General features: G+C 32.6%; 1 protein-coding gene across 3 annotated transcripts in view; it reads right to left on the bottom strand.

Annotated features, from left to right (window-relative positions):
• The window catches only part of LOC125070438 (protein dead ringer), a 113,817-nt gene that overhangs the window by 55,041 nt on the left and 36,890 nt on the right, over nt 1-21,886 (bottom strand). For all 3 annotated transcript variants that reach the window (XM_047680315.1, XM_047680317.1, XM_047680316.1), the window contains 2 exons: nt 12,775-13,008; nt 12,271-12,537 (listed from right to left, as the gene is read on the bottom strand). In XM_047680315.1, coding sequence (XP_047536271.1) covers nt 12,271-12,537; nt 12,775-13,008 — 501 coding nt within the window. The remainder of the gene's footprint in view (nt 1-12,270; nt 12,538-12,774; nt 13,009-21,886) is intronic.

The raw sequence follows: 21,886 nt of genomic DNA, 5'->3' as shown, positions 1-21,886 counted from the left end.
ATTGTGTGTTCGTTCGTTTTTTATTGCTTTAATGCCATTAAATAATGATTAAAAGTGTTAGGCACAAATATAATTAATGTAACAAACAAATTAACAAAGTGTTTTTTAATTTGTATCTTATATTATTAAAGGTAATTAAAAATATTCTTAGGTAATGAAATGCTTAGGTACTTACAAGTTTATCAACTTTTCCGAACCTATATTATAAAACCAGCTATACCAAATTGTTATTTCGAAAAACTTAAATTAAATCTATACGACAATCATATTGATAAAATAAACCTATTAAAACGAACACCTTATTTGTATCGAGACATGAACAACAACCCTATTTTAATCGATTATTACGATTAAAAACCGAACACGTTTCGCACAATCCATCGTAGCATCGACACAAGTGAACCCTATTTTTATAATTGAAAACTCATCCACAATTACGAGTTTCTATTATAGTTAACACTCCTCTTTTCGCACGGGGGAAGATTTATCTGTGTCCGATTTTAATTATCACCCAATAGTCAATAGACCCCAAAATAGCCCCCTTTAATTATGTTACAACACATTTAGTTTTGATGTCTTTATTAGTAACGTATTCCCTGGATAAGTGTATTATTGCATAATGTTGTTGAACTACTACGATGTTAATGTTCTTCTCATTTTCTTTATTTATTTTTTATTTGTCGACATAAAATTAATCAACTTAATTATTTAACTGATTATGTTATTGACCTCGGCAATGGCAACATTGTAATATGTACTTAAACCCTTGAGCGATAAACAAAAATAAACGCTCGATCAGTTGTCAACGAGACGATTAAGGAAAAATAGGACACTATCAATATTCCTTGATGTAACAAAAAGATGGCAACAAATACACGATAGCTCCCATCAGTCATGGCTTACGTTTCACAATAATTAAAGCAGTGTGTAAAACACCTATAAACTGCTAGTAAAGAGTTAATGGACTGGCTTCATTACCACGCCACGCCCTCCCGCTAGGTGGCGCGCTTGTTTTATTGCGTTTCATTCCAATCGAATGATTGATTGTGCGATATCAACTTTAATCATAATTTCTAATAGGAAACATTTCGCGGTTCCAATTTTAAATTAACTTATTCGAACTGGAATCGAAAGACATAAAATTTGAAAATGGAATTAGCAGAATTTATTTAAAAATAGTAGTAGTTAAAATGACGATCCATAATGGCAAGCTAAAGAAACGGCTGTAATTTTTTTTTAAATATTTGTATTTAAATAAATAAGCACACAGTCATCAAGGAGGATATTCAAAACTGTCTTGATTTATAAAAAAAGACATACAGCTCTTAAAAATAGCCAACCCTAAGTAATTTCTAAGAGATAATCAACGTCAAAATTAAACCCAAGCATTTCGAAAATAGAAAGAAACTCGAATCGTAAGCGTTGTTTACGCTGGAAAATCAAGAATCACATGATATTTTATGTGTAGACGGACGCGTTCCGTTCTCGGCCGGGGATAAATTATTGAAATTGATAAAACAATGGATAACGATACAAAGTGTTTCACAGTTGGGAAGGTCGTAAAGAGGAAATGTTGCAGGCCGTGCTTTGTGATTGCCGCTGTCCAAACAAATCTAGCGCACGCGTTGTTCTTGTGACGTATGTGGGATTAGATAGCGATTTAAGCGCTTTAAGTAGCGCTAAATGGTTCAATGAAACAGATAAAATCAATTAAGGAGTTCTATATTTGATAATATTTTACTAATGATGTATACGAAGAATAAAGATTATACGAATTATCAGATAATGTAATCATTTAAATATTAGTATTTATAAAATATCCATTAAATATTTTTAAGTTATTAATAAACAGTTATCTGTCATCATTAATAATATAAACAAGAGTTCTATAATTAATGATTATTTATATGTAATTTATTTCAATAACAACAATACCTATTTATTTATACTCAAGATTGTGAGATCGGTAGTATGTTTGTGGTTTACGTTAAGCTCATTAAGTGATTTCTCGGAAACTCGTAATTAAGCCCTGATCAAAGGGATTGATTGTTTTGAGTGGAAATGTTAGTATTCCCTGTATAAAGACTTTTAAGGGTCGCTATACGAGAGCCATATTGTCATTTTCCTTGTAATGTATAAATCTTTTTAGGAAAGATTTTTCGCGGAAGCCTTTTGTTAAGAAGAAAATAAAAATTAAAGGTCGAGATTCTTCAAATTGAAGATATTTTTGTTCCTTATATAGCGACGTCTAACGTCGCTATATTGCTAGTAATTGTAGTAAGAATTGTGAGTGGATGCTACAATATTTTATGTTTAATTGATACTTTTGAGTTGCGTGATCAAATTCGAAAGTTTATTTATTGTGAAACTTTTTTTTTTTTTGTAAAATGTCAAGGTCGAACTCGAGTTGATCCACGTTTGAACTATATATCGTTACTTTATTTATTTTTTTAAATTACAGTAGTATTTAATAAAAATACTATTTTGACATCTAGTATAGAGCCTTCAATATTGTTATTATAAATATCACACTATGATTTCCTTTACGATCGGTAAAGGTGTTGCCATCTTCATCCAAATATTATTAATTTGTTATAAAATAAGTTACCTAAAATTAATTTTAATTTATACAAAACTATAAACTGCTCCAGTGAATTCTATTAAGTTTATTTAATAACCTTACAAATAAAAGATTCAAGTCAAGCTTTACACGATAAAGGCGTGTTCACAGTTATAAATTTGAATGAAATAAAGGCGAATCCATATAGTATGTGGATCGAATTGGAAGGTAATAAAAACAGTGTCGCCACAAAGCGCGCCGACCGTGTTCGACCTAATAAACAATTACCTATATAAATTGTACAATAAAATTGTTGGTCAACGGTTTTATCGAGCGAATCGTAGCCGTGTCGTGTACATGCAACTTTATAAACAATTCAAGTGATTATTTTTTCTTTTTTCAACAATGAAACTACTATTTGTAATTCTGAAAACGAAAACTGTTTTTCACATCGTGTTTTTTTTTATAAAATGATAGTATTAATATAATCTTAGTGGTATTTATTTAAAAAGTGCCATTAAAATTGAGTGAATGACGCTCCCGCCCTAACATGAAATATTCAGGCGATATGTATAATAATAAAACTTCAGCCTCCCCGCTGTAAGCAAAAAACGTAGTGTTGTAAATTTAAAATGAGAACAGGAAATGATAACCCGCGGGTCGTCTGCGCCTGCGCCACCCCCGCACGCACACTTACAAATTCGCTTTAAAATTATGTACATAATTTCGAAACTAATAATAAAAAATATTAAAAGTATTTGCCAGTAAAAGAGTTTTTTCTACATAAGTTGTACTATATGATTAAGATAAGTTTTAAATTGTACGTATAATTACGTCAAAGTCAATATAACAGCTCACAGTCCTACGAATTAATAATAAAAATAACAAATCTTAGGTTTCTTGGAATATGACAAGGTACGTTACGACTTAGTTTTAATATTATCGCTGTAAAATAACATGTATTTAAAACGAAACGACTTTGGAACGACATTAGCCATAAATGGATTCGTATCGATAAATAACTGTAACTGTATTTCAAGGGGATGGTAATCTCAAGGATTGGGTCATTTTTTGTGCTAGTGGATTTATTATTTTTTGCCCGGGTGGCAATCTGGAAATTTTAGAATAATCTTCAGTTGAGAGTCACATGTGCATCCAACGCAACAGCGATAAACATTTTATTGGAATGTTCGGAGCAAAAACTGCTAACCAAATGTTGGTTACGATTTAGGGACTAAAGGAAGTTGTTATTTAAATATCATTTCTCTTCCCTCCCCGAGCCGCAGCGCTACCTGATTCGTGACGTCATCGAATTACATAATTAATAAGTTATATGATAAATGTCTAATGCAATATCAAGAAGTATTTAAATATAATATCGTTATATAGAATAGTTTTAAATATATTTTTTTAAATACTTTCAATATATTTACGATTTTCAAGCAACAGATATACCTATAAAAAAAAAAAAACAATTTGCAAAATCCAAAAGCACGCAGCGTTCTGATTTGGTGTTGCGAGGATGATGACATAAACAGACATGTCCTTGATACTACTGAGGGTTCTATTTATACACGGCAGATGCTCCCCGTGTCCCGTGCGAGGCTATTTCAGGCCTCCCTTTGGACCATCCCTGATCTAATCCTTGCGCGTGGCCCTCTTGTAATACGAAACTAACATCATACTATTTTTTATGAAGGCGTGTGTACTCAGCATTAAATAACATTGCAAATAACATAAAGCCATTTTATTAATATACCTAATGGTTCTTTAAAGAATTCATACACTGAATTAAAAAATAAATCAAAGCATCTCAGTAAATAGGCAGAGATAAATACATTTTACGACAGAAAGTTTCACTCAAACGTTACATAAAATAAGCGTTGCAGTAACATTCGACCCTGAAACTTGATTCTGATTACAAGTATTTTTACTTCAAAAGTTTTTAATGCCGCGATTTAAATACGCTATTTGTACGCCACAGACTATATCAATAAAAAAAATAGTTACAGATTAAATAGAAAATTTTCGATTTGATTAGCGGACATTTAAAATCAGTAATAAATCAGCAAACTCGATATTCAATTAGTACAAAACGTATTTATTTATAGAAGTTGCATAGAGTGCATCGTTGCAGGAGTGACGGGTCACCCGACACGTTAATGTGCGTTGAGTCGATACATATGGCGAGATATCAGATTAGTGGCCATTTTGAATTTTCTGTATTACGCTCGCGTTGGATGGTTTATATTTTGCAATTATAAGTAATTCTTTATGACGATTAAAAACATTAATTTTTATCATTTCATATGTAAATGTAATTATTGTGTGTGTGTCTCTGATATTTTAAGAGGCTGGATTCTTTTTTATTTATGTTTGCGTGGGTCCCTGAATTGTTTAGGTTGGACATGGCATGCTGGGATCGAGTTTTAAGAATTTTTTAACATAAAAAATTGAATAAACAATATCCTTATTTCAATTAATAAATATACACTACTTGGTAGGGTTGTCTGGGAGCTACCATTACTTACTGGGAGGTACTTATTGGAGCGATATTGTAAGTACAGACACAGAATACATTTCTTCTTGGTTTTAAATGTTGCTGTTCGATATTTGAAAATATATTACCTACAGCGCAAATGTTTGCTGGGCCTTAACTAGTCGCTATAAATCAAACAATCAGACAAAAAGACTTATTAACTATTATAATTTAAATTATTTTTTCATTGTTAGTTTTTATGTATTCGTTAATGAATATTAAACCTTTATATAAACAACACATTGTTGAGTTAATATAAAACATATTGTCTTTAATAGTCGACTTGAAATCGTTAAATACAAAAATATCACAATAACATAAAATAATTACGTATTTAGTTTCACGTAGTCGATATGCAAACACTTGGATAGGTATATTGAAGCAAGTTTTTTGCAAACAATCATATTATAATTTATTTACATATTATCTTAATGATTTTGTCGTAAATTGTTAAATCACGCGAAGATAATATTTGCGGCGTAATAGTTTTATATGACAATGTATCTAAAAATACTTTACAGCTGAAGTATAAAAAATAATAAATACTTATTATAATTAAAGAATGAAGTCATACATGCTTAGAAACATATTACAAAATTATTTTATTGTTGATTTATTTTACGTATTTTTGGATTAAATTACTCAGTGATTATAATTTATATTAAATGAATATTATTTAACATGGATCCATTTAAGCCTGAAAAAAAATCTTAAGCTAGCGTTCGATGTTTGAAAACTTCATTCGTTCCATTTATTTCATAATAGGTCTATTTATATTTTTTTCTTTCGTGCTTTTTTAATTTATCTTCTTTTTAATAGTTAATAATACTTATTGTATTTTTACGTTCGTATACGGCTTTACTTATCGTTATGCTATACACAAATTTAAAATATACTTACTTATTAGGTTATTTTAAGAAATTAACAGGACACCCTATTTTTATTACTTAATATTCATTTATATATTTTTAATATTAAAATTCTATTACATTTAAATTTATATAATTATAATTATAATTTAAGACTTTATCATTGTATTTTAAATAGTACATAACATTTTTTTTATTATTTTACCAAACTGTTAAACCAATAATTTAATTATTAATATGTTTATTTTTAAATACTTGTTTGGTTAAAATGTTATGCCAGTATCATACATTAGTATCCTTGATTCCTTAAAACGTTTTCAAATTATAAGTACCTACTTCGTAAAAATCATGATTTAACTAGAACCTTCACAATTTATCCGAACATATAACAATATTTGTCGTTCATTGTATTGATAATCGTAAAAGGGTATTACAATGTTTGCAAATGTGTAGGTGACGGTTAAGTTTAGAGTCATCGTGGTTGGTAATAAAATTATTTGTGTTGTGTATTTGTTATAGACAAATATATTGAAATTTATTGCGACATGATCATACGAATCGTATTAAATATACTGATCATAGCTTACATCAATGTGTTATTTAGTAGGTAAAGAATTTTTAATTCATAATTGAGTCCATTCATATTTCTTCCATGCCTCAATCAGAAAAAAAAAACGATGAAAAATTATTACGAATATCTGGTATATTCCTTTTTTGAATTATGTTAAATTCAGTTAAATAATAATTAAATATTATTTAAGAAATTTTGATAATTTGCCCCAGAGATAGGACGCGCAGTTACTATCAATGCAACTGTAGCCCCCCGTGCACTGTCTGCCAGAAATAGCCAGTCAGCTGGGGTGCGTCAGAGCGCGATAATACGCAACCGACGCGTGCAGAAAAAAAAATGTTTATAAATTAAAACAACTAATTAACGAATTCAGATTATCTTCTGATAAACTTATATAATACATAAGCTATGTTCAAAGTTACAATATACTGAAACCGATCCTAGCTCCTAGGTATCCTATAGGTATGGATTTAGTTGTTTTTAATTCTGATATCTTTTTGATTACCAATTGTAATAGCGTACCGCTTATAATGACAAAAAAAGATAATTGAACTATTTACGCCTATTTTATTTTATTTTACAAAGATAAAAATAATAATCGATTAATTATAACGACACGAGAATATATATCTAATATTTATATAATCTAACGTAAAAAATCACTGATGAATAAATAATCTTAGTTCAAAAAAAGAAGAAGATAAATAATGCAGAATTCTTGTTTTCCATTTTTAAAACATTTCGAATTTTGTCATCGTTTTAAAATGCTACATCGAAACGTCCACAGATAACGTTACAATAACATTACTCAAAGACAATTAGTTATGTTCGTCTAAATGACATTATTATTCAAACGCAAATGACATACATCATCATTGACCAATCGGTGTCATTTACGAATGTTTGAATCAGTTCATTAGGATGGACCTACACTATAAAAAAAGTTATACCTATACCAAGAAAAAAACATTTACAAAATCACATAAGAAATATTGTACGAAATAGACATGATTTTTGACAGTTAGTTGTGATACTAGTAAATAAATCTAATTGCTCTGTCCAACTTAAAAAGTCAACGATAACGTCGTTGATAGACGTAATCGTACCGATTTATGAACAACTGACCATTTTAAGGCTAATTGCGACGACAAATCGGCTATTTAACGATAATAGCTGCATCTAAATTTAAAAAAAAAATATATATAATGACACGAACGCGCCTTAATTAGGATCGGAAGTCTCGAATGTTTTTTAATGTTTAACTAATTTGTTTGTTAGCTTCATTGTTATTGTATATTTATATTTGGTAAAAGTAAGGTATTGATTTTTATGTTTAAGTGATTGTAGCTCTTATCTGAAGGTAATATAACTGATAGTGGCATGTAGTAGCTCAGGTTTTCTTGTAACAAGTAAATGTACAAAGCGATAATAGAAACTCCTTGTTGTATATTGAGTTACTTATTAAAATTCGACTCGCTTTCAAAGTTAACCTAATTGGCTGAAAACAGCTTCTACATTACACCCATAATATATTTTCTACGTGATATTTTGTATTACAGAGTTTAAAATCAATAAATTATTTTCTGATACCTAGTAAGCGGTGGAATATAATATTGACTATTTTTCGACATGGCAATATCGCCGCAATAACTACCTCCTGGACATATGGTTACGAAATCGTTTGTTTCAAGTGTATAAAACATTCCATCCCGATAAACGTATCGAAGCGACCAAACGATAACACGTCTAGACGGAATAAATATCCAAAACACTCGAATACCAGCTCGATGGCTCACTTGGCTAATCGTTTAAGTTGCCAGATTAAAAAAACAACATTTGTTTTTTTTCGAACGCACCCATAACCTACTGCCACTTTAAAAGGTTGAAGGCGAATCTAATAGGGCACGTGCATTTAAAACATTTTAAACGAGCTTGTTTCGAGATTACGGAGAGCTTTTTGTGTTGTAATGTTCCAAATACTTTTATTTACGAATTTATACTACTTACCTAAACTACCTATATGTTATAAAATAAAGTAACCACACTCAAAACACCTTAAACTAAAGCAAAGTAGGGACTCGTGTAAGTTATGGCGCGAAAAATAATTTTTCATCGACAGTTACTAGTTGATATTATTAAATAGAATTGATCGAAAACATTACAAATCAACGTCAAGGTTTGATCGAGTCTTTTGGTTTTAATAAAACCCTTGAAAAATATATTGCAAAATTATAAGTGATAAATTATATAAATCAAACGTGTAGTCCATAAACAAGGGTGCCCCCCAGTGAGCGTTTCGCGCGTTGTGACAAATGCTGTATCGGCGTGCGCGCTCCATAAAATACTACGTGATGGTATTAAACGATTCATCCATATGCTTCGTTTTTGTTACGTAATTTATTATTTTATTAATATTGATTGGAAATTTAAAAACAGAAGTTTAATATATTGGCATAATAAATTACAACCTAAGTCATTTCAATATTTAAGTACATCTAATTTAACGTCCAGTACTTATATTTTCACCTGCTAAATAATACGTATGCTTATTTAATTTTAAAGGTTAGAATATATAAAATAGTTTATTTATGTCCTAATTAAAAACAATTTTTGATGGTAATAAACTATACAACACATGTATACACAATTCTAAGTTAAATTCAACACAAATTCGAGATGAGTTCGCCTATGACTAAAAATTGTTGTTTAATAAAAATTCTTATTTATTTTTGCCAACATGACTTTTTTCATAAAATAATTTGCTTCATATTTATAAATGGAAAACCAAAAGTAGAAGATATATTCTGCCCCTGCTAATCGAAATAAGTACGAAAACAAGAATTAACTTTAAATCAAACGTAAAGTTCTAATTACAAATTAATATACAACAATTTAATTTTAATTCAAATTTAATACAACTTTAAATTATATTGTATAGTTTTTATTTTATAAACAACTACATAGTAGTTTATATCATGGATTCGGTCGAATCGCACAAAGCGAGCACGTCCGATCGCAAGCTATCAAATCGTTCTATCAAACGCGCCGCAACGTTGCATGCAAAATTTACGTTATCGCGCGACGCCTTCACGGATTTTATTTAATACGATAAAAATATACAAAATTAACCTACACGTACTTTTATTAGCGGGATAAAATTGTTATATAGTACAATTATAGCGCAGTACACTTCCTGATGTCAATAATTCAGATCTATAAATATATTGGAAACATTTTCAAACTAACTAAATACTTATAAAAAAATTGAAGAGTTAGCCTGTAACTTTCCCATTGCAGAGGACTACTATTAAAACAAAATTCCATCTCTTTTTGGCAAGACGTGACGCATTTTGGCAAGCTCAGATATGGCAAGGCACTTTTCGAAATACTTTTTTTTTATTCTGGGGAATACAACGCAAACTAAATAATAAATTGTTTTAAAAAAAAAGACCTGTACTACACTCTATGTGCTAATTATTAAATTTACATTACATTCTTGTAAGAAATGTAATTGTAAACATTTTTTTAAATGCTATAAAGATTATTAAACATTTCAAACAAAGTTATTAATACCTTCGCATATTACTTTACTGTACGTTCGCTGAATAGATATTAAAGATTAAATAAATTAACACTACAATTTTAATTGGGCGACGTTCACACCTCGACAATGTTGCTTTTAGAATCGAATATTATTACTTTTGCTTTGTGTAGCCACGCATTGTGTGATGCGTTTCAATTTACGAGAGTCGGAGGAATTAGCGCGTGCTCTTTTATAAAGTGCAAGGAACAAAGGCCGCCTGACCAACGCCTTATGGTAAGTGGCGAAAGCAAGGACTTGATGCATAGCGAAACACGTAACTCTTTTCATTTAATTTTAACAATTGGGTAAGTTTCGGAAATGCTATCGTAAATTATATCGACCTATATTCTTGAAATACTTTACATATATTAAATCCTCTGCCGCCTCTTTATGGTAGCTAATGACTGAACGGAACCTGTTTTAAAAATTGGTGAACGAGACTTTAAAATCCAGGAAAGAATAGCCAGTTCATTCGTAAACCAATTACCGTTCACTTTCACTGGTATACTCATAACATTTATAAAGTATCCACATAGCACAAAGGAGTCGATTAAATGTCCTTTGAAGTGAGGCACGGAGCGCGAAGACCAAGATAAAAGCAGTTAACACGTTAATTTTAGTCAAAACCGTGCCATATGCGACGCTGCAAAAGTCCGCCACTCATGCGATTACAAACTATGCAACAGATGAAACAGCTAAGCATAGTAAAATTATTCATAAAATAGTTATTTATGTTCTGTTAATTTAGTAAAATCTACAGCAACTGTGGGAAGCTCTTGCTTGCTACGAGTACGTAATAGACGCTGAGTTCCTTGCCTACAGATCTCCATTATGTCGTCTAATTTTCGAGAAACATCCAATTTTCTATATAATTGTTTTCGAAATAATTGCATAATACGCAAATTACAGAATCTTCTTCGTCTTTTTAAAAAAAAGCAAACGAGCTTCGGAGAACTGTCTGATAATGAATGGTAGTCCTTATCCAGCACGTCTTAAACACACGTTTTACATATTCTTACCGTTAATCGTCGTGTAACAAGGTAATGCAAGCGTGATCAATGAATGCCGATAATTTTATTTCTTTCTTCCAATGATAAAAGACTTAACGGCTCGTTAACGCCCACGTCGTGAACACTGATACGTTGTGAAAACAATAATACAACTAAATGATTTCTGACAGTCAAAGCTAAATGTTTTAACCGGCAAACATATCCCGCAGAAGCTCTTGTTGTATTCTCAGATACCTAACTTATTATGCTGATTGGACAGAAATCATTGAAAAAATCCAATTTAATTTCGACTGGGATGAAACCGCTCATTGATATATGTAGCATTAGCATTAGCAGCCTGTAAATTTTCCCACTGCTGGGCTAAAGGCCTCCTCTCCCTTTGAGGAGAAGGTTTGGAGCATATTTCACCACGCTGCTCCAATGCGGGTTGACGGAATTGATATATGTAAGTACATATAATAATATTTTTAGTCATAAATTTGTAAGAACACGCTTAATGTTATCGTATGATGTGTACACTTTTATTTATTATTATTATTAAGCTTATGGAATTATTTGTATACCAAAATTCATGGATTGTTTTACTAAGCAGTTGTACCAACATTTAAAACTTCAAACTGCAATCAATGAATTGAATAACTCGTTTAACCTTTTTTTCATTCGTCTAATATATTAACATTGTTCAATAAACACATCTCCGCAAACCCTTGACTATTCTCGTTAACCCTTAAATGGGTGACAGAAAATTATTATTTCTCAATCCGAACGGAATGAATGACCCCTCGTTTGTACAAAACCAATGAAATATGTAACAAAGAAAGAAACGAGTTGTGTCGGGGTGTTCCGGCGAATAAAGAAAGCGATTATTGGATATACCGACGCACGTTGTGATGGAAGTTATGAATAACGAATTAAGGGGTTGTCAGAGGGGTTCAAAAGTTTACAGCGATTACGTTGTTGAAGGGTAAATATTTACTATGCTTTATGTAAATTGACAGATGTCATTTAGCTATTATAAGATTTGCGAATAATTCATTCAACCGAAATACGACCTAAGATTTGTGGCAATTCTCAATCTTTTTGGAATAGTAATTTGAAATTTATTAAATGTAAAAATAAAACAAAAACCTCTACATACCTGACGGACCTGCTTATATTGTTCTTCAAAGCTCCATCCAGCGGCGCTTCCCTCTGATGACGAGGACGAGGCGGATCCTGCTGGTTGGGCGGGCGGTGGAGGGGCGGGAGCGAGGAACGCCGGTGGAGCATAGGGGAAATTTCCACCGCCACCAGCGAGAGCGAACACGCTACTTGGAGTGGACAATGGCGCTCCTTGTGCCAGTGATGCCAGAGAAGACAGATGGGGGTGTAACGAAGTCTTGAGAGATTCGAAGTCATCACGTACCTGGAAGAATACATTTTTAAGTCATCTTTTCACCTTTTGTATATGTACCTATGTTGTAATAATTGTGAGCATTTTTTTTTAAACTTTAGTGGCATAAGTTACTAGATTTTACTGCTTAATAAATTATTCAGCATTTACAGAAGACTTTCACTGGTACAAAATTTTAGCTTAAGTTTTACATATTTTAAGAAATATCTCTTAAGTTAGGATATATTATTGTTTTTGATAAAGCCTTACTTTCAACTCCCTTTCGAGCGGCCGTGGCGAGTTCCTCTGGTGAGTATGGTTAATTTGGTGGTTATTTATCTGGTGGCCCAGAGACCCGTGGTGGCTCATGTTGTGGTGTGGTTGGTGGGGCTGATGCATTGGTTGGTGTTGAGGCTGGTGGTTTGTTGGAACGTCTCGCCCCACACCCTCGTCTGAACTATCACAAGACTGGTCTCCGGAGGAATCACCTTCAGACCGCGCAGACTGTGGAAGATTTAATATACTTAGTTAGAAATCAAAGAAGCGTATCATCTTAACACGATAATTACAGATGTTGTAACAACAAAGTTCGACGATGATAAAACAAAATATAAATCTAAAATTCAGTGTTGCAACCACACTTATTTCAATGAAATCAAAGAGAGAAAAAGCATTGGAAGCAAGAAACAATGTATCAGAAAATGTTCAGTAAATAATACCTTTAACGGAGAAATGGTATCGCGCAAGTTTTAAAATAGTTCAAGTCTATCATTATATATGTCTTGAACGCCGGCTCAATGTACTGATTTTTCCATTCATATCTAAGCGTCTACGGTCCTGGGCTTAGTAATTGTCGTATTTTTAAATAAGCAAGAAGCAGGTGTCCTGTGAACTAGTCGCCTGGACCAGCAATTACGCATAAATGTCGCGAGGCGTCAGGCGATTAAATATAAAAAGGAAAAATTCGCCCGACTCATTAAATGTCCCTTCTCTGTATGTTATGTTGCGTGTGTCCCACCCGAGTTTGTTAAATTGCAGAATTATAGTGAGACTCCCGCGATGTATTAAGGTATTTACACAAAAGTTTTTTTTCTTAAATGCCGTAAATAATGTGAGGGACTGGGACGAACGGATTTGCCCTTTATGCGTGTTTTTTTTTTAAAAACTAACTGAAACACTAACCAACACTAAATCACTTTTTAACTTCGGTATGCCAGATATCACAGAAAACTTAATAATAAGACAAATAACATCGAATAAAATAATCATTTTACGGTCTCCATTATCTTACTTAAATTTAAAAGCTTATGAACTCTTAAGATTATTAACTCAGCTCAACACGACTTATTATAGTCAGCTTTAATTAATAATAATAATGACCACAATAACAAATCCAGCTGTTTTTATAAAAATATCTCAATTTCCAAATAAGGTGTAACTTACTGAGTGGTAAAATACAAATAGTGCCTTAATGGTTTACATAATTGCACTGTTATTCGATACCTTGTATCGAAATTACTTGCGTATTGAATAACGTACTAAGTTAACATAGCAATCGGGTCACTTGGCTAATAATCTCGCAAATATTCACGTACAAGTAATTCTAAACACATTTTAATTGATACTTCAATAACGTACAATGTTTAGGTTTTCCATCCGCAATTATTTTAGTTTATGTTCATACTGGTTTCTCGCTCTGATTTCGCACGGGATTAATTAATATTCAAATATATGAAATTACACTGATACATAGCACTAATAACACTACCGATGTGGGTACGCCTTTGAAAAGTTAAGGGAATGTATTATAAATACATGTTGATATATTTATAAAATTATTTACAAAACAAAACAGAACGAATTCTAAGGAAACAAAAAAATTACAATTATTTAAAGTAAGACTAAATATAATTAACAAACCTAAAACACAGTCAGCCTGTCAGTCGAATAATCAAACAATATTAAGGATTTCAACGACGCCTTTGATCAAACCTATCGTTTAAAAAATAATTTATAAGAGCCATGTATAGTGTCTTCCTAGGTATAGTCTGATTTCTGTACCCCATTTTTTTATTTAACTCTTATTTTGTACACATTACAAACATAAATATGTGCAACACTAATGGGAAAATTATGACTCGTAGGACATTAGTCCAGACTAACTTTGGGTAAGCACTTGAAAATTGAGATAAGTTGGGTGGTATATTTATTTATACCTACACATGTATACCATAAACCATAAGTAACTGCGTATTCAATTTTAATAATACAAAAAATAAATACGATGAAATATAAAAATCGGTACATATATACATATACTTATATAATCAATACATAATGTCGTTCTATTAATATGATTTTAAAATTTCACAAAAACGTTCAAATTTATGTGCACACAAAATTATTTAGCAAATAATGTTAATTATTTGTGGTTCGTTGTTTCTGCCTAAGGCGTTAACTTTTGAAAATTATTTCACAAACTTACGTACATATATAATATGATAACGACATCGATAACAGATGGTTGACTCCGAAAACACCCGAAGCGATCTATAACGATGCTTTAAATTGTCGCAAATGCAACGAAATAATATACTTTATTGCCAGCCATCATTTAAAATACGAAAAGTATTTTTTATTTTTATTATATAGGTAAGTGGTCACCACCGCCCATAGATAATGGCGTTGTAATAAATATTAACCATTTCTTACATCGCTAATGCACTACCAACCATGGTAACTAAGATGTTATGTCCCTTGTGCCTGTAGTTACACTGGCGCACTCACCCTTCTAACCGGAACACAACAATATTGAGTACTACTGTATGGCGGTAGAATATATGATGAGTTAGTGGTTCCTACCTAGACGGTGCACAAAGTCCTACCACCAAGTTAAAAGTAACTGAAAACTTGAACTCAAACCTATTTATTATTATGCAAAAGATTGATGTCTCGCTTTAGACGAGTTTTTCTTGTTGTTATAAGTCCGTTGTGCCAAAAATGACAACTAGTTTTGTCGAAGAAACGATCACCTCCTGGCAATAAATATATGTAAATAATCACAAATTGACAAAAAAAACCGCTGAGTTTCTTTCGTCGGTCAGCGTATTTTCTTTTCCATAAGTAAGTTTCTTTAACGTAATGCTTGTATAATGAATGAAGGAATTTGGTTTAAGATGAAATGACAAAAAAAAAAACACTTTCATATTGATTACGTTCGTAGATTAAAATTATAAAAGCGTACTGATAACTTCTATATCAACAGTTCCTGAAATACCTTATCAAATATCTGATCATCTAGCGCTGAGTTTTGATCGGATAATACATTGTAGATATCAGTTGACGTAAGTTCAAATCATTACTATTATTAATAATTATTAAGAATGAGTCATGTATAAACACAATATCAAATAGATTACAATAATAGTCGTCTTTGTAACGTAGGTAAGTATCTAACAGTCACTACAATAATATCTATGAATGTTAGTAATAAATGACAAATCATTTTAAAATTTCTAGTCTCAACGGTCAACTCTTCTAGTTTCAACGGTTAATATATTTAATTTAACATTTCCCTTTCCAAGAAGTTGACACGCTGCACATTGATGACAAACCTCACATTAAACTCCCAAGGCTAGGTATAAATGGCGCGTTTATATAAGAAAACAAGGCATTGCGGATCCATTTCACGCGAACCGACTGTAATGAGGTTGGGGAACCAGTCCCGAGTCGATAGCCGAGTACTTTAAGTTCCATCGGAATCAATATAACAAAACTGTAGGTAATCAGATCGTTCGAAATGAGCGCGGTCGCCGCCAGCCCGCGGCCTCAATTACGGCATTAAAATTATTATTTTATTTCCATTTTTATTTATTATTCGCATTATTATATTGTGTGGAGTTATTATCGGTGAAATGTTTCGTTCGGATAAACGCTTCGTTGGGAACGACACGCAACCTTCCCGCAACGCTCTGTTTTAGGGTACTTTCGGTCGATTCCGATTTTAATATTTTTTTCTTTGCAAAACATCGTCCTCGCTCCTTACGCTTGCTTAACTTTGTTTAACTTCGATGTTTGTTTTTCATTGAATATGTTAAATTTACATTAAAGATTAATGATTTGATTATTTCATAATGAACCCTAAACGCCTATACGAAATAAATGTTCCTCAAATCGTCAATTGTATTAAAACTTCATCAAACCCTACAGAACCCTCCAAATCCATATCAATAAATGTATCCCTATAAGTAACTTAACATATTATACCACTTTCTCATGGTTCACGACTGCTACCGAATTCCGTGTTTATTTTTTTTCATCTTGACCGCAATTTGATTTAAACGCTTTATCAATAAACATAAGACGATTTTGGTAATACGAAATCAATGTTAGGTGCGTAGGTAAATAACTTCCCTGAGATATGATTATATTGTTATCGTCGAACAAAATAAACAGCTGCAAGCATCGATAAGTAGGATAGAGTTAGCACAATGTGCGCTAATTCCAACTCAAACAGATTCAGTAACGCATTCGTCTTCGACGTCGTTTGTCGAAATCTGTCGCGTGATTTTATAATAAAACTCTAACTGTACTCCGATAAAAGACTCGTCTATATGTGATATTGTATTGTATATGTCAATAAAAGTGACCGGAATTTTACTATAACTTAACACTTAGGACGTCGTAATATTTATCTCCGCTCGGAGCTAACTGCCCTTAGGGTCAGTATGTTTTTCTATTGTAACTGCTTTTCATTGGAAATCATTTACAAAGAATTTTTATAGTTATGGAGAGCGAATTGTACATATATGTATGTCCCTTGTGTTTTATTTATTAGTCATTGTTACATCAGAGCTAAGATGGGCCAATAGTTAGACCACGTGAATCTTAACCGAAGATTTTGAGTTCAATCTTGTGCTTAAAGGTAATGGAAGCCACTGAGAGGAAATCTATCATTGTCAGATCAAAATCAGACTTTACCACCACCTCTTGTTGGAGCAGCGTTGAAATAAGCAGAAGACCTTAACCCAGCAGTGGATTTATTTAATTTTTTTATAGTTACTTTAGTTTAAAATTCTATTGTCATGACAGTTTTAAAAATATCTTCATTTTCGAAGCAACGATATGAAAAGTAAAGGAATTTATCGATCGGAACCATTAAAAACGGACACGCTTATTGTTTAAACAAATAAGGAATGAACTCAACAGCATTCTCAGAAGATTCCCGAACCAATACTAGCCGCGATACAAACAGAAGGACACACCATTGATTAACGCCTTCATCAAACCCATGCAAAGGACTTTACACCTAATCGTATAATATATGAGCACCATATTAGAATGTCATAAAATTTTGGACTATCTGTCCAAAATTTTATGATGCTTATGATATTCTGTGCAATGAATGAGCCATACTTAGAAAAGTGCTACTTTATGTTAAAGTTACCGAACGTTAGACGTAATCTTTACCGGCCATAAATTTGTTTTACGACGAATATTGAATCCTAATCCGAAACGATATTGTTAACATTATTTGAAGATAAAGCTTTCAGTGAAATCGCTGCGTCTTTCCACGATATACACTAAGTTATATTTGTTATAGAAATCGTAATCGTCTCTACGCGAGCAGCTTTTATGAGCCGTAATCAAATAGAAACTTGTAATGAAAGATGTCGTGTACGCTCAGCTTGTTTGATATTCAAAGCAAATACACCAGTAATAAAATATTGAACATTAAGTTGTTAATATCGTCGAATATATACCAGTGCGAAAGCGTGATTTAAAAAATATTAAGTATTCGTGTTAATCACACATGTACGAAAAGCACTGATGTATCTCTTTAACTATTATTTGGTTTGTTAAATTTCTTTGAATATACATATTATAGAATAGAAATATTATATTTGTCTGATGATATTAAAACTACATTCGAAATTTGAACGAAAACAAAATAAAAGTGCGCGTTCCCGCAGGCTACGTGATGTAAACGTTCGCGCATCCTCACTCCCTGGAACATTTATTAGCGGTATCCGTCACGACCAGCTTTGTCCACACATTAGCAGAGTTAGCACCAGGATCCCAGCTACCTGCGTATTTACCTAGACCGAACTACGTATTTGTCTAGATATCCACACTTATCTGGCGTTTCACGAACCTATTGCGACATTCATTTGTGCAATGTATTGTTGACGGTGTAGGGAAATCTGCCTTTAGGTTTGCGTAAGCGACGAAGGAATTGTTGATTGTACAAGATGCTTATTTAACTAATAAACTTACTTATTCTATGGCATAATCGTTCACATGTATAGGAAATACTATAAAATCGCTTGAACGACTTAATATTCCGTGAGATACTTTTATGAATCTTATTTCAATGTTAACAAATACAGTGATCATAAAACTGTATAAAAGTGAACAAAGGCGAACACAAAACGATATCATAGAGGGAGATAGTTCCCGAGTGTGTCACAATGTTGCGGTATTAACTGCTGCAGTAACATTAACATTAGCGCACATAAAATAACCGCCAATAAGTCGAAGCACACATCAAACCGTCGACAAAGCAACAGGTTCTTGGCTCGACAAACACACGATGTTTACATTACGATCCTGGGGCTTCATTTAATAATTCTCGGGAACTAAAAGCCTTTGAACATTTCATCAGATGACCCTCGCTGTTTGCACACACTCCTGCGTCGAGATGCTAATGTGGACACAAGGACTTGTATCGCCGATCGGCCTCCGATGCTTTTATTGTTAGCTATCCCTTCGAATAGCTCGGCTCCTTCTATTTCACTGTTGTCCTTCACTGTTCGATCTTCAGTGATATCTTGTTTAAACATTCCATCTAACACTTTTTTGTTCGATTACTTTTTTTGTGATAAAAAAATATCCTTTAAATTGAACTGATTTTGTTACCTAAGTAACGACGCAATCGGTAAGTCTATTCGTCAACGTCGAATAGACAAGCCAGGAAGCTACTACAACTGTTCAAAATGAGCCAAGTGTTTGAGCAAAACAAAAGGTGATAAGGAGAGGTAAATAACCTGACCCATTGACGGCGTGACGCCGCGCCGTCACCGGCACACATCACAGCGCACTGGACGCAGCGCGCCGCTAACTCATGCCTAACAGCTGTTTAACGCTTCAAATACTCGCTAAAATATTTTCAGCGTCGATTACGTACCAACTAAATATTCACTTCTTTTCGTTTACTAGCTCTACTATGAGACAAAGACATTAAAGTCTACCTACTTCTATGAGGTATTTTTTTAATTATTCACTTAATGAGGCGACTTAAACACAATTCGTTCGACAATTTGTAATAGATGTCACTTAAAATAAACCGACACGTTGAATTCGATCACTTAATTTTATTCAAAATACCGCAACAGCGGTAAGTAAAAAGAGATCGTGTCGCTTATTGTGATGATAATTATTTTGGAAAACAAAAACTAGAAAGCGGTCGGTCAAAGATACCTATCTGTTAATTATTGTCACCAAAATGGCGGACGCTATTGTAAATGATTCAAAATGGCGGAGTAACGAATCAGTGAGTTTCATGTACATTCGTTTGATTGACGCGTGCCAGATAGCACGGCGTTAATATACCTTAATATATATTTATTTATGCATAGAAAGCGCAAATAAAAACGAGTTATTTCGAATTAGAATCGAGATAAATCTGTGCTTGCATAGTCGTACACGTGACGCAAGACGGACGACAACATCGATGAGCAATTAATAGAGTGCGCAGGAACATCGGTCCGTAGGGCTATTAACACAATATTTGACATTGGAAAATATCGAAATCGTTGAGACAATTTCGAAGCGTAGCAACGCGAGGCGTTTAAATATTGACGTTTCTCACGAGCGTCGCCGGCGGACGCGGCTCGTGCTTATAACACACCTCAATGCTTTACTAGCCCTATTCCTTCCGCTTTTCACACAAATAGGTAATAATCGATTGGTTTTATTGCGTGCTATGTGTAGGCGCGCCCGCTCCGCCGCCGGGGTGATACTTCGAAGAATCTTTTAAAATGTAACATGTCGTATTCCTTCGAAGTCAATGCGAGGCGTCGCGCTAAGTGGACGGTCAAACTAAAACATAACTTTGCTTACATAAATATATGTATTGAACTCTTTCCGATCACTCTGAGTGATCAAATGACACATTGCATTAATATTTTGTAAAACGTGAATTTGTCATGTAAACGTCAAGGATCGCTTTTGTTTACATTACTCAGTTCCGTAAACTGTAAACAACCATCATTGCATATAAAAAGCCTTTGTGATTCTCGTTTATTTGAGCTGAGTCATTGCGAAGGTACAAATCGCAAATCCGCGAATTCGTCGCGACTTCGTGTACTTTTAGATGAATAAGGAAGTTTGCTTGATGATAAAATTTAATGTCAAAAAAATAAAAAATTAAAGATTACATTTTGAATGAGTTTATTTAATTTTCTGTATTCAATAATGATGTTGAACGGATGTGACGTGCTTAAGAGAGTATTTGAATAAATCACCTTATTAGGCATTCCCCTTTTGTCAGTTCCCGTATACAAAGTAATTATGACGTCTTTAGATATCTCTGATTTATATTTTCAATGTTATTTCTTCTATCCTTGCCTATAGTTTTCCTTGTATTTTAAAGGCTATTTCCTTCTCTAATCTAAAATTAACATAAGTATAACTGACTTTATCATTGATCATCACATCACATCACAATGCTGGTCTAAGGCTTGCTCTCCAATTGAGAAAGTTTAAAGATTTTTTTTTCTGTTTCTCGTTATATTTAAGGACATATCGTATACTTATATTCGTACTTATTGTATATAGTACGTATAGATTATATACTACAAGTATTGATAATATAATTTATTTATTGATATATAATTTGTGTATTTATTTATATATTACTTTAAGTTATAGATTAATGTTATTTTATTTAATATTACAGCACCACCCAATTCATATTCTATGACCTACACCGTTGGTTGCCTAGATGAGATCGCTATGTAGCGATAAGGTCGCCTAAATTGTACGCCTCTTTTATTTAGGCTGTATCCATGTGTACTTATTTATTTTGTGTGTGGTGTACAATAAAGTATAAAGTAAAGTAAGTAAGGTTATTACACCACGCTTCTCCAATGGTATTTGGTGGATTAACATGTTGTTGTTGTTTTCCTTCAAAGTCAGCACGTAGTTAGTCATAAACACAAATTAAGCACATGTTATTTCAAAGGTGCTTGCCTGGGTTTGAATCTTCAATCATTAGTTAGGATTATCTTTTAAAACAGATACATTATAAGCTATACAACATTGGGTCAAATATGTTTTTTTAAGTTATGTTTTGACGTCAAACTGTTACAATAAAGCAGTT

This window comes from Vanessa atalanta, chromosome 17, assembly GCF_905147765.1.
Source record: "Vanessa atalanta chromosome 17, ilVanAtal1.2, whole genome shotgun sequence".
Classification (NCBI taxonomy): Eukaryota; Metazoa; Arthropoda; class Insecta; order Lepidoptera; family Nymphalidae; genus Vanessa; species Vanessa atalanta.
The sequence above is the reverse complement of the archived record's forward strand: the minus strand, read 5'-3'. Positions and strand labels throughout refer to the sequence as shown.